Consider the following 13,994-nt stretch of genomic DNA (forward strand, 5'->3'; position numbering starts at 1 on the left):
TCCAGTCTTGTGTTTATTTGGCTATTACTACTATTTTAAGCACAACAGAACTTCAAGGGAGACAGCACCTGGCATCCCCGAGGTTCACACACACTCCTCCTGAGGGTTGGAAAAAGCTAAAACCTTCAGCAAACCAAAGTATGACTTACCTGGGCATGAATCCAGGTCTCAGAGTCATCCAGTTTAGGTTCCACCCAAGACCTATACCTAGAAATTTTCCTTCCCTGGGTTTTGGTCTAGGGAAAACCACACCAACAGGAAGCCCCAAGCATAGACGCTATGGTGGGACCTCCACTTTGAGCTCATGCTGAGCTTAAGTGATCCATGTTGCTCTGAATGTTGCTCAACAAGGAGGGAAGTGAATGTTATGATTAAGACATCTACAGGTTTAACTATGAAAGCTGGAGAGGGACTGTTGACAAAGGCATGGAGTGACAGGACAAGGGGGAATGACCTTAAGATGAAGGAGGGGAGATTGAGATGAGATCTGAGGCAGAACTTCTTCCCTGTGAGGGTGGTGAGGCCCTGGCACAGGTTGCCCAGAGAAGCTGTGGCTGCCCCTGGCTCCCTGGCAGTGTTGAAGGCCAGGTTGGATGGGGCTTTGGGCAACCTGGGCTAGTGGAGGGTGTCCCTGCCCATGGCAGGGAGGCTGGAACTAGATGGGCTTTGAGGTCCCTTCCAACCCAAACAATTCTATGATTCCAATATTCTATGAACTTGATATCCATCCAGTTGCACGCACGAGTGGTGAAACTTTTGGAAGGAGCTACCTCTGTACCTGTGGACATCAAAATACTAACAAACACAATGTGAGATGCTCTCCTCACCTTGCAAAGTCCAGGTCAGCCTCACGTGACATGGTGATGTTCGTCAGGTTTTGCTGGAGGATGAAGATGTTCCTACACATTTTCTTGATGCCAGATTCGCTGATGCGCTTGAAGTAGTGGGCGCCGTTGATAAGGATGCAGGAAATAAGGTGGCCCAAACCTGCAAGGGTGAGGGGGACAACAAACAATAAAATCACAGGAGGAAGACATTTAGGGACAATAATTCATCATAAACCCCACGAATCAGTACATGTGAACTGGAACAGGAGATACACTGGACTGTAAGTGGTAACAGCTTCCCTGCGCATTTTAGGAGGACTTTCCTCAAGGTTTCCTCCTTTAGTGAAAATACAAAACCACTCCCAAACACTATAAAAACTGAAAGTTGCATTATTACAGCCATCGCTGTTTCAGGGCACTTCCAGATTTATAATCAGGCTTTGCATAATGTCCCTTTCAGTGCCTCTCTCTGGGCAGAGCAATGGACCACTACTGCTCCTACAAAATGATAGCATTTTAATCTATTATCAAGGGTGGTATTTTTTCCTGGTAAACTCGCAGTTCACAAGAGCAGAAATGAGCTGCATTTCAGTGCACTTGATGTGCAACCTCTCTCGGATCAGTCTTGAACAGTTTCTTGTGTCTGAATGATGTCTCCATTTTTCCTCTGCTGCTGAAGGACATAGCCAGCTGCTAAAAGTCACAGCCACCCCCACAAAGATGTATCCATTCATGTCATATTCCAAATAGAAAAACCCCAGCCTAATTATTCACTCAGTACACAGGTCTGTACAAGACTAAACATCGACTATAAGCCTGAATTAAGAAAATATGTTCATGCATAGGCAACCAGCACAGGGTATATGCAAACCCCAAAACTGAGCTTAAGAGGTGCCTACATTTCATGAAGACTATGTATGAATTTCAACCTTATGGGTTAGCGAGGTGCGAATGGTCCCCAGGACCCTGTGTGGAGCCATTTCACTCTCCTCAAACAGACACAGCAGACCTGAGCTGTAAGAGGAGCTCTACAACATGCTGGTGATCACTCAGTTTGCCACAGATTCACACAGCTCAGAAAACATCTCATTAAAAAATGCTCCATCAATAGCTACACAGGTATGGGGGGGGAACTGAAAGCCCTCTCTAGGACCAGTAGAGCAGCGGCCAAAATAAGGCTACCCAAGCTTGCAAAGCCTTCATCCCTGCTGACATATTATATTGGACCATGGGTACATCTCCAGTCCCCACCTCCTCCTGACTTTGAACAACCACCACATAAAAGGACACGTATCCTGGCGCGCAGGCAAGAGAACTGTGCGTCAGCGCTGCAAATAAATACAGGGGAGATGAACCAAGACATGATTTATATTCTCCAAGGTAATCACGACAGATGAGACATCAGAAGAGCTAATGTTCTCTAAATTTAATTTTAGAAATGGAATGGCTACACTTCAGATAGGAACTGTGCCATAATAGAGCCGTGTTTGTAATACATACACATGCCCTACGGCTTCCCGAGGAAGAACTGTCCTGCACGTACGTCAACTTATTGCCTTCCTACTTGGCATGGGCCTGTTTCTCCTATTCAGCCAGATACGCTCAGAAATGGTATGGAGGCGACAGGGTTTTTGGGTGCCCTGTGTTTGTATGGGTCTCGCTTATCAATCTACTGTAGGTGGCAACCATACCACAGTCTGCCTTAGCCCCCAAAAGAATAGCGTTGAGCTTTGGGATGAGAATGAAAAATCATTTCGTAAGAACCAAACTCTTATAGTAAATGCCTGACCTTCGAAGATGTACTGGAACTTGTGCTGCTGGAGGCTGGCGCTCATGGCTTCCTCGATAGCACTGATGTCCTTGTTGAGCCGGACGACGAGGGGGTCATAGTCCATACTCTCCACGTTGGCAACGATGGCGTAGTTCCCTTGTTTAGCCAGTGGGATCAGGTAGTGGAAGCAATGAACTCTGCGAGACAGAAGAGGGAGATGTTACAATGCAACAACCCCGACGTTAAAATGTCGGTAGGTATGCAAAGTGTTGCCTTCTTATTTTCCTTCCAATGTTCAAACAAGTAAAAAATAACAGTAATTTTCAGAAATGGGCTGTTATGTCTGCTTTAAAAACATCATCCTCTTGACATGTCATTGTCCCATCTTGAGAGGTGAATACAAAGGACCCTTCATTAACTGAGCTGACCTACATCATCCCAGTAAAGTGGCCAAGTGTCTTTTCACCAGGTTGTCCAACCTCACACATGCTGGTTCAGCAGCACTTCCTTACCGATGCTCAAATCAGAACTCTACCATGAAGACCCAATAACAGTTATAACTGGCAGAAGGAGTGAGCCAGGGGACATGAAACGATAATTAGCAGGCCAAGATTGTGCCCATTCCCAAGCATTTAATGCTACTGCAACTTTTTTCTTTTCTGTTCACCTGCCTGGTAGGGCTGTAGGCAACATGCCCAACCATCATCCTTCCATCAAAGGAGAAACTGTGTGCAGTCAGATCACCCATTAGGATTCTGCAGAAACCTGTAATTAAGTACATTCTCTTTAACCTATAAAGGAAAATGCTATGCCCAGCAAAGTCGATAGCAAAACTCCTTCTACTTTTGTAATTCTTGGGTTTCACCCACATCACTCAACAGGGACAGGAGGTTGGTTGGGTTCTTCTGAATTTCATCTGTCAGGGAAACACAGCCAAACCACAGCCTGGGTGAAACCTCCCTTGCATTTGAAGCATAACTCAGGATCAGCACACTCCGTCAGAAAGTTCACACTGGACTGGCCCGAACAGCGGGGAGTTGTGTTGGGGTGGGAGAAGCTGTGACAGGTATGTCCTGGCTTTCATGTCCCCCATCCTCCTGGAAGACATCCTTGAGGTGGCCATCACAAGCAAGTTCAATTTAGGGCAATTCCAAGAGTAAAAACATCTGTTTATACTCTTTAGTGCCTGTTCCTATATAATTCTATACAGGGCTTTTTATAGGAAAATGCTGTAACAGACATTAAGTAATTTAAAACTCCACGGTTATTTGTAACAGAAGAAATGGCTAATGATCTGAATGCACCAACAGATTTCCTTTAAGGAAGCAGATATAAATCCAAGGAGCAGGTTCTTAGCGACCGCTGTCCTCAGGTCATACCCGCACGGTACTGGTGGAGGAGAAGCCAACACCGGGCTGGTGCCAACCTGCATCTGGCAGAGCTGTGAAGGACCAGGGGCCCTAAGGGAGGAGAAAGACGAGGGGATAATTGCATCGTCTCAAATCCTCTTTGCTGTTTGCTGGTGTTTTCTTAGACTGCACCTGCAACAGCAAGATGCTGGATAAATTCCCAGGCTCCTTACAGATGTGCTCTGAGTGCCTGTTTAAAGCACAGGGTTTCTGTGAATGAATACACATTGTACTGCGCACCTTGGAAATGGCACGGATCCGAGGAGCTGGTGTAGGAATCTCAGAGAAACCCGCTAGGAACAGGCATCAGAAGGACCAGGATTTTCCTCTGTTACTGCAGGTAGCTGCAAATGCAGAGTGAGGAATATGGGGAAGCTCCCACCCCGCTGGGGATTTTTCTGGTTGTTAGCTTCTCTCTTTCTCAATCCTTTCCACGCGTTGCACAGACTAACATGCTTTGCTGTATTTACAGCATCAAACTGGGGCTCCTGTTAGAAGCACTAGGGGAGGCGGGCAATGGTCTGCTCTAAAATGACAGCAACATTTTTTTCCTGAATTATATTTGCACTTATTTCTGCTTAACCCAAGTGTGATGGAAAGCCACAGAGGACCGAGGCCAGAAACCCCTTCAGGCTGGTGCCCATACCACGAGTCTGGGTTAGCTCGGGTGTCACCTTGCATTACATCGCAGCTGGAAAGCTGCTCCATTTCCGTAACTTAACCATCTTTTCCTCAAATCCTTCAAACCCCAGCTCGTCTGTGATGCCTGCAATCAAGTGGCCAGCAGATGATGGATAGCAGGTTGAAGGGCTGCTGACAATAACTAATGTGTATTTTTTTTTAACGCTACATACTGACTTCACCAGAACTCTGCCAACGTACACAAGGACACAGTATGGCTCAGGATATGTCACGGCAGAACAAACCGATGGTCCATCAAGTCTCATTGCCTGTCTCCAACATCCTTTTATATTTGATGCTTCAGAGAAAAGCGAAGCAATGAAAATACACCTGGCCAATACGATGCATAAGGGAAAAATGTCTTCCCAGCCCCAGAGTGGACAGCTGGCAGCCTGAAGAAAGGGATTTGCTGCCTTTGATCTTTGCATGTGAAGTCAGAGACATCATAAAATTATCCATCCCTTTAAAAAGATCCAGCTGGTTCCCCAGTTTCTGATACTATTTGAAAAAGCAGTATGAAAAGCTCCAAAGAGCAGTGGCTAATAAATGTGCAGACACCTGTTAGATTATAAAAAACATCATTGTGCGATTTTCTAAGGACAAAGCCCCTAAACCCCATTTTTCCTAGTCCCTGACACAGAAGACACAGACCTCCCTAGGAAATTCCACTTTTGGTGCCCTGCCTCCGTCCCACGTGTGGCCACCCATGGCGATGGGATCTGGCATTTCTGGACCGACCTTTGATGCTACGGCAGGCAAGTATATCTGTCTTAAGTGCCATAATATGTACTCTGGACTCAATCATAACCAACAGCCTCCCAAGCTCACCCGCCACCCATGAATTCAGGGCTTTTACCTGACTTCCAAATGCAGAACCAGCAGGCAGCGGTCAGCCATCTCTTGGAAAGACCTGGCCAGCTCACTCAAGGTTTGCAGGATCTGTTCGGATGCAGGAAGGTGTTCCAGACTGGCATGGCTGTCCTGGCCAGGAGACATGGCTAGCAAGAGAAGATAGTATAAATTTGTGACATATCTCATCAATACCGCTCAGCTTTAGCAACCACAGCATCTTGTCTGCTTCCATCCTAAATACGTCTGTTCTCTCCCACCTTTGGCTGAGCAATAACCTCTATAATTTGAGAGAGTACGAAACAACAAACTGCTTCTGCAATTGATTAAACTCCAAAGTGAATCTGAGGGGTTTAATCAACCACTGGAATACATTTGCTTGGGAAGATATTGCTCTGCGACGAGTATTTCTGTGGCTGCAAAATCCAGGAACATTTATCTTGCTCTGCTTGGAGTGAGAAAAGAGCTGCTCGGGAGCCAAGGCATGGCACCGACAGGAAAGATGGTCCCTTTTGGTCACCATAGACTTCTCCATGTAATCTCAAGTGAATTTTTGCCTGCCCCCACCCCTTCAGAGGCATCTGGGAGGCTTTCTTTGTTCTTGTTAATAAATGCAGCTCTTAGGCAGTAAAGCAATTAAAAAGCAGGCAACAGGTATGAGTTGGTCATGGACCAACTGTTTCCCTCCCACTGAGACCTCTTTAAAACAAACCACCTTGAATTTAGCCCGACCACAAGAGCCTCGTCTCTCGGAGAAGTGTCAGTGCAGCTCTAACTCTGCAGCCTTCATCCCTTATATTTTACGGCAGTGCCTGAACCCTGAACCTTCTCCCCTGCAACTCAAATCGCTGCCACTCGAGCTGCAGAAGTAGCTTCGCTAACAAGAGTAACACGCTGTTATCATATATTCCACCCTAATTAGAGGAAGCGTATCCCAAATATCTGAGTTCAAGTCCTCGTTCAAGCAGCACTTTAGAAATGACTTCCTGCACAGGGTGATTAGCAATGTTTGAAATCAGGCAGCCCCACTTTGACAACTTCCACTTGAATTAAATAATGGGATTGCAAGGGATCTCCTGGATCATCAAGTCCAGTCCCCACAAGCCTTGTGTCTCATGGCCTTGACTATAAACTTGTGTGCCGTATTAAAGACTTCTACCCTTGCTGGCTCCTTCAAAACATCGCTTGTCTAACAGTGGAGTTAATGTTTGGAATCTACTTTCCAGCCTAAACTTAGTCATTGATGTTTTATATTTGGTTCTTCATATGCCAACATTATTCTTTGCCTTATGAAGTTCTCCATCCCTGGCATCCCTCTTCATAGAATCATAGAATCATTTAGGTTGGAAATGACCCTTGAGATCATCGAGTCCAACCGCAGACCTAACACTGCCAAGTCCACCACTAAACCATTTCCCTACACGCCTTGTCTACATCTCTTTTAAACACCTCCAGGGATGGTGACTCCACCACTTCCCTGGGCAGCCTGTTCCAATGCTTGACAAAAGCAACTCTCTGTACCCCTTCTGGTTTCAATTAATTTGTCCTGAACACGGGTAACCAGAGCTGTACGCCAGATTTGAGCTGTAATTGGTGCCACAACGGGACTAGAGCTTTCCCGTCTCCGCTGGGAATATACCTTTGCTCTGCCATATCTGCTTTTTTTCACGGTTGCTTCACATTTTCAGCTCATAGCTGTTCTGTGATCAACCTGAATAATAGAGGTTTGCTATCTGCTGGCTTCAAGAAACATCTCCTTCTCTCTTCTCTTGCACTACTGTTTGTTGCACGATAAACACTTAGCCAGACGCCAACGCAACTCTGCACAGAAAGGATTTGTACATCACCGAGGAACTGTTGACAATAAACTTTCATTTTGATGAAAACTGATTAAGTAAATGTCACTTGCCGCTGCTTGTACAGCCAAAGGCCTGCTTTGAAAGAGGAACCTACGTGGAGCTTTGGCTTCGCTCCTAAAATTAAATACACCTTCAGATCTACTCTGAAAAGAAAAAAAACCACACCAAAATGAGGAGATAAAAAGCCCAAATCTGTTTTGTGCGAAACAAATGGAAACAGAGGTAAACATACAAGACAGAACTGCACAATTAAAGGAGCGCGACAAAGCAAAAGAAAAGCTCGCGCAAAGTGCCTAACTATGCATTTAAATTTACTGAGAATTACAACGGAGAAAAGCGGGCACGGGTGAAGCCATGTAAAACAGCCCTCCTGGAAGTAGCCTCCTTCAGCAACTCCTCCAATCACAGCAATATTTATGAAGTTTCTTTGTAACGAAGAGACACGGTAGAGAAATACCGCTGAAAATAACGACGTGGCCTGGAGTGTAAAAGAGGGAAATGAGAGTGACAATCCCCTCAGGATGAAGGGGAATAACAAGGATGCCCCCTCCCCAGCACACCCCGACACTTCTCCAAGCCTCTCGCTGCTCACTGAGGTCTCTCCCACAAAGAAAATGAAATTATCAGCGAGAAGGCGATGGGCTTAGTTACACAGCCTCTAATTTCCAGATAACGGCGTTAAGAGATGACTCTCGAAGGAGCTGTGAGAGCTGTTTGTCCAGCTGCCACCCACCTTTCAGCTGTGAGACCTCCAAGTGACATCTGTTTCCTTGGAGGGTGGCAGGACTTTTGGTTCAGGATCAGGTCTAGGGGGTGCTTATTTGGTCACAGTAGAAAGCAGGAAACCTCATCTTTATTATGGGGGAAAAAAACATCTATTTTTAGTGAAAAACCTACATTTTTGAGAAGTTTCTACCAGCCTCATTCCTGGAGATGGACTCACTGCAAAGAATCATCACTCTTTAGCAGTGCTGGGGCTGCAGCCCTGCATTCGATCGTGCCAGCTCGCTCCAGCGATGCCTCCCTGCAAGCGGTGGAGATGGATGGACCCATCATCCGAAATGCAAGAGTCAGCTGATTTCTGCAGTGGAGAGATACACGCACAATTTTTCTACTCTCCAGAATTCATTTACAGCAATTTAAGTGAAGCTGTAATTATATTTGTCATTGGAGATAAGAGGAGGAGGGAGACGGGGACAGTCTGCTCCTTATTTAAAGCCAGAGCACTGAAGTCCTTCTGGGTGTTCAGAGCCCCCCCAGTGGGGAGGACGGTCAGATGCTGGCTTGGGGGCTGCATACCAATTCCTTCCACGCATGATGGGGACACTGTAGTGTACTTTTGCTTTTTGCCATCAAAAGAAGCCTTTCAGAGCCCATCAATTTTCCTTACTCCTTCTCTGGACATCCAGAAAGGACCATTTCACAGCCAACAAGAAAATCCCATTTCTTTAAGACTCACTCAAGACAGCTTTACTCCATCATCCTTGGCAATACAAACCCACAGATGAAGCTGTGGCAGCAAAAAATAACCAGAGCCGAAATTATTAAGGGGTCTTGAATAAAAAAATGTAATTTGGAGCTGCCTTTGGAGTTGGCCAGTTCTTTGGGCAAAGGGTGACCCTGCGTTGCATGGACATTCAACCCACCAAAGCACACTCTGAGCTCTCTGCTTAAAGAAGGAGATCTCTCCAACTGAAATGCTGGAAAAGCAAAACAGCAGATCAGCAGCCATCCACTTCTTGTTCCCCTTCTCCTCCTTCATATCCCATTTACACCAAGTTGAACATGAGCCCTCCTGGCCAACAAAATACCCAACAGCTGGGTAAGTCGGGGCCAACACCTTGCTCCATTGGTCCTCATCATCTTGCAGCCCAAACAGATGAATTTAATTTAAGTGATCATCTCGTGATGCCGCATAGCAGTTACAGTTTTGCTTGGGATTTCTTCTAGCACAGCCAAGATATCTCACTCCAAGGAGAAGGAACTTTTCATCCCAGCAAATCTTAGAAAAATAAACTTAACACACTCGTTGTCACCAATGATTTCAATCATTTTGCAATTCAATGCGACGCTGGTGCCTCTCGACAGATTGTACCTTGTAAATTGATTGGATGTAAATTACCAGACCTCTGGAATATTAAACAAAACGTGTCGCATTGCCCATAAACAAACCTCTGTAACCAATCAAGGTCTACAATAGCGCGTCCTGCCCGCTCCCTGCTTGAGCAGAGTGACTGCTAACGGATTTGAATGATTTAATAGCACGAGAAGAAAAATCAATCTAAGGTTACAGGCTCTGCCTCAGCTCTGGTGCAACCTGAACCTCAGAAATAAACCTCCCACATACTCAGGCTTTACATAGCTCTACGCGCATTTGCTTTACAGGGGAAAGGCTCACAGAGAAATTTTACAACTCTGTTGGGGAAAAAACCCTCTTATTTGGAAAAGAGATGCAGCATGAAATGCTTGCTGTGCCCCACAGGAAACATTAAGGACCAGTTCACAGCTTTTTAAATTTTAATTTCTTACTCCCTTCCACTCCAGAAGAGGAAACTCCAAAATAATTGTAAATACACACACGCAAAAGGAACTTTGTTATGGGTTATGTGCTGGACTATGCCTTTGGAAACTCAGGGTTAACTCTTCTCTCTGCTGGAGACTTTTCTGGGGATCTCGTGCACCACTTTCTCTTTCTGTGCTTTAGTTCTCAGCATGTAAAACCCGGATAACGTGTTTTTATCCATCACTGCTATTCAAACTGACTCTAAGCTCTGCACATCTCCTGTTCCTACAGCTTTTAGCATAACGAGGTGACGATGCCACTGGGAGACAAAATGGCTACTCTAATAGAAGAATATCCGGTTATTTCAAGTAAAAAAAAAATGTGTGAAGTTGGGAGGAATTAGATATGTGATTATGTGGGGTTTTTTCAAAGGAAAGAAGAGTATGGCGGTACAGTGTGCACATTAGATGCAACACCAAGGACCTACTTTGGCAAAATTTCTGAAGGAAGACATATGCCAGGAGACCTCTGTCTTCTAAAGCCAAACAGCAGGAGGAAATTATTTTCTTTTAAAAATATGTCACCATTAAAGAACCATCTCTCTGTCCAGCCATGGTCTGTTAATCTGGGCCAGAGCCAGGTAAAGGAAAGCTGCCACCGTGGTGATGCTGATGAGCAAGGGCTTTGTGGGGTGACAGGAAGGTTGTTGAGATGCCCACAGCCCCGCTGAAGGTAACACAAGTGGCATGGGGCATCGCCTCCACGTAGCTGTATGGAGATGGCTGCGTTTGGCTGCATGACCTGGGAGAGACATTAGAACTTGCTGGAGATTAAAAAGCCTAAAGAACCAAAGAGGACCAAACAAAGCAAATCAACTCAAATTATTTTCTCTCTGTGGGAATAAATACCAGGACTCTGCTCTCAAGCCGCTTTTCTTTTTGTGGTTACACATCTTTCCTCCCACTTTGATCTCTTATCGCTCTCGAGATGCCGCCTCGATCTAATTTAGAGTGTAAGCTCTCTAAGGAGCAGGGGCCTTCTCTTTTTATCCTCTTGCAAAGCGCTCTGCACACCTGTGGTGCTCCAGAAATAATGAACAACAACAACTATATGCAACCCATATGGCCGCTTGGACCAGTTTCTGGCTGCAGCAGTATTATTTGAAGCTCTAAGGCATAGATCACTCACTGCCTACCTCTAAATTGGTCTTTTTGGGGATCTCAGAGCTTTACTGAAAAGGACTGGAATGAGCCATAAAATCTGGAACTGGATTTTGATTCTCCCAAAGTTCACGAGTTTCACTTAAGAGCTATAGGAATTCAGGAACTCAAGCTAGATTTTGTGTTTGACATCCTCCCCCTTCCTTTTCAGAAGTGCGAACCTTTGGGCCTCTTAGATATGGCAGGATACTTAAAATATTTATGCAGATATTGCTGCATTGCTCCTTTTTACCTAAATTGTTCTCTTTACAGATTTGAAACATGGAGAAAAAAATCACAAAGAGCAATGATATCTCCTAAGACTTCCAAGATCACAGAATCACAGAATGGTTTGGGTTGGAAGGGACCTTTAAAGGTCATATAGTCCAACCTCCAACGTATCTGGCATCTAACACTTTGATTTTTGATGTCAGCTGTCTTCTTAGGCTCCAAACTGAAAGGCAGTTCCCTAGCCTGTGCAGCTGGCAAGGACGGTGGCTCTGCGCATCACTGTTCTGACCTTCACTTCCACAACGATGGGTAAGATTAACTCTTGACTCCAAGACGAGCTTGTCTCTACATACGCTTGTCTCTTCAAACACTTGTCTATGCCAATGAGCAGAGGTGACGACAGTCAGAGCCTACCAAGCACCAAGTCTCCCATGAAATGGCTGCAACCCTCCTTGTGGACCCTGACCCCTGCAAAGCTCTGAGATATGAGAACATTTACCATGTGCATGCAGGCTGAGCGCACAGCTGACCGTATCGACTGATAGAGACACACAGGAGAGAACAGGGATTCTTGTTAAAACAAAACAAATACCAAGAAAGGACATACTTTAACAGGTCGGGACCTTTCAAACAAGAGATGTGAGGATGGAATTGTCTAAATACTCAGCACTGGTCTGGCTCACCTTTCACTGGGATCAATGGCAAAACCGTTCACCGGTGCTGAAGGGACAAAGTTATGTCAACACTTAAAGGACAAGCAGAAGTGAAGAACAGACAAGCTCAGGGAGAGCTTCTCATTAATATTACTCTTTGCAAACTCCTACTGATGAATCTGGTTCTCTAGTAGAAGCAACCAGGATCATATGGGAAGATGCTTAAGGAAGGGATTTTCCCTTGCAAATCTCCTTGAGGTTCTGATGAGGATGGAGAAGGAAGAAGAACTTGTGCCCAAAACTCGTAAAAAGCAAGACAAAACTGAAGGCTAGCATTAAGAGTTTCCTTCCATGCCTCTCTGCCCTTCACTCTATGTTAAAATTCAAGTGCGGGAGAGGGGACAAGGCAGCCGTGCTGGAAAAAACCATCGCGACCTCATTTGTGATGAGTGGTGATAAGCAGGCTGGGCTGCAGTCCCCATCAGTTCAGTAAACACTAATGATGAGGAGAGCACAGACTGTCACCAGTGATAAAGAACAGGCTAAACACTCTATTAGTTTTTCATTTTGTGAATTAATGTTTTTTATGGCATGTGTACACTCGCTAGTTAATGAATTGTCTCGTTAGAGCTGCCTGCGGAGCTCCTCGTCTGCCTCTGCTGGCAGGCATAAATTTCACAAGGAAATTAGCACTTTTAAAAAGGCAATAACTCCTCTAAAAGTGGTTTGTTTTCCATTACTTTCTGCAAATATGCAGCCTCGGGAAAGGGATTATCGGGGGGGGAGGAAAAAGGTGCCTCCGAGCTAGAGGGGCAGGACAAAAAAGTGTGGTGGGACCTTCTAGCTCCCTTGTACAATAACCGACTGGAAGGTTTCGTTGCTCAACACTTTTCTTTAAGTACTTTGTATTCAAGTCTGGAAAAAGGTTGAAAAAAACCCAAAACCTCTTGGCTCATTTACAAAACTCTAGAGAGCAGGTTTTTTTTCACTGAAGGAAGTGAAATTGTGCAGGTGCAGCTCAGAGTAGGAGACCTATCACAGCTGAAGACTTTCAATATGGAAGGATCTCTTTGAGAAGTCCTGGATTTGCTGTTCCAATGCTACTCGGCTACGAAAACTCCTCTGTGTTAAAATTTTCTGTTTTCAGTAATTTATAATGTAACTTTTCTCTTCCCTACCCCTCTCAGAAATATTATTTCTCGGGCTGAATTCCATTAGCTCAGAAGCGACTTGATTTAGAAAGCTTAGTAGAAACCCATTCATCTGCTTTTGAGTTATGGAAAGTATTTTTTTGCCTGTTCAGTGTTTCCTACCCTTCTCTGTGCTTAGCTAGCCAAAACCAGCCACGTGATTTGCCTAATTTTCATTAAAGACAGGGCAAAATCACCGCTCCAGTCAATGGAGACATTTCCATTAATCTACACAGAGCCAAAAGTTCACACCCAGACTAATTTCTTTACCTATTTGTCACCGGTTTCAGTAGGTGGAGAAGACCTTTTAAAAATTGTCAACATCTGTGAATGAATAAGCAAAAATGAGTGGAAGGAAAACAGAAAACCTCAAGGCCAGCTGCTTCACACAAGGCACTGTGTCCTTAGAGCCGACGGAGATGATTTTAGATCAAGTGTTAATAAAGAATGCTTCAGAGCATTCAGAATAAACACAACGCAGATATCATCAAATTAATGACATTTCAACGGTATCTGACTCGGAGCACGCTGGCTCTGCTGTTAACTCACTGGCGTCAGGCAGGAGCATTGGGCATTTGTGAAAATTACAGAAAAATTTGCATCAATACGTGAATCGAGGCAGAGGGGAACAACAGACATTTTTGTACCAACTTCATGGAAGATTCTCCACACCACTGTTAGGGTGCGTCCTACGTGAACTGAAATGATTAATTTTTTGGCAGCTAAAAGAATAAGGAAGATGGGTGCTGGCCATGCACTTGGGCTAATATAAAAAAATCCTCAAGACCTATAAAGAGCCATCAAGCTCCACATAAGGCTTCC

The 13,994-nt window shown here is 44.9% G+C and overlaps 1 protein-coding gene across 1 annotated transcript in view; it reads right to left on the bottom strand.

Annotated features, from left to right (window-relative positions):
• Positions 1 to 13,994, bottom strand: part of EXOC4 (exocyst complex component 4) — a 403,799-nt gene that overhangs the window by 30,436 nt on the left and 359,369 nt on the right. Inside the window, exons 15-17 of the mRNA XM_075756167.1 lie at positions 5,545 to 5,686; positions 2,617 to 2,795; positions 828 to 987 (exon numbers count right to left, since the gene is read on the bottom strand). Coding sequence (XP_075612282.1) covers positions 828 to 987; positions 2,617 to 2,795; positions 5,545 to 5,686 — 481 coding nt within the window. The remainder of the gene's footprint in view (positions 1 to 827; positions 988 to 2,616; positions 2,796 to 5,544; positions 5,687 to 13,994) is intronic.

This window comes from Balearica regulorum, chromosome 1 (genome assembly GCF_011004875.1).
Source record: "Balearica regulorum gibbericeps isolate bBalReg1 chromosome 1, bBalReg1.pri, whole genome shotgun sequence".
NCBI lineage: Eukaryota > Metazoa > Chordata > Aves > Gruiformes > Gruidae > Balearica > Balearica regulorum.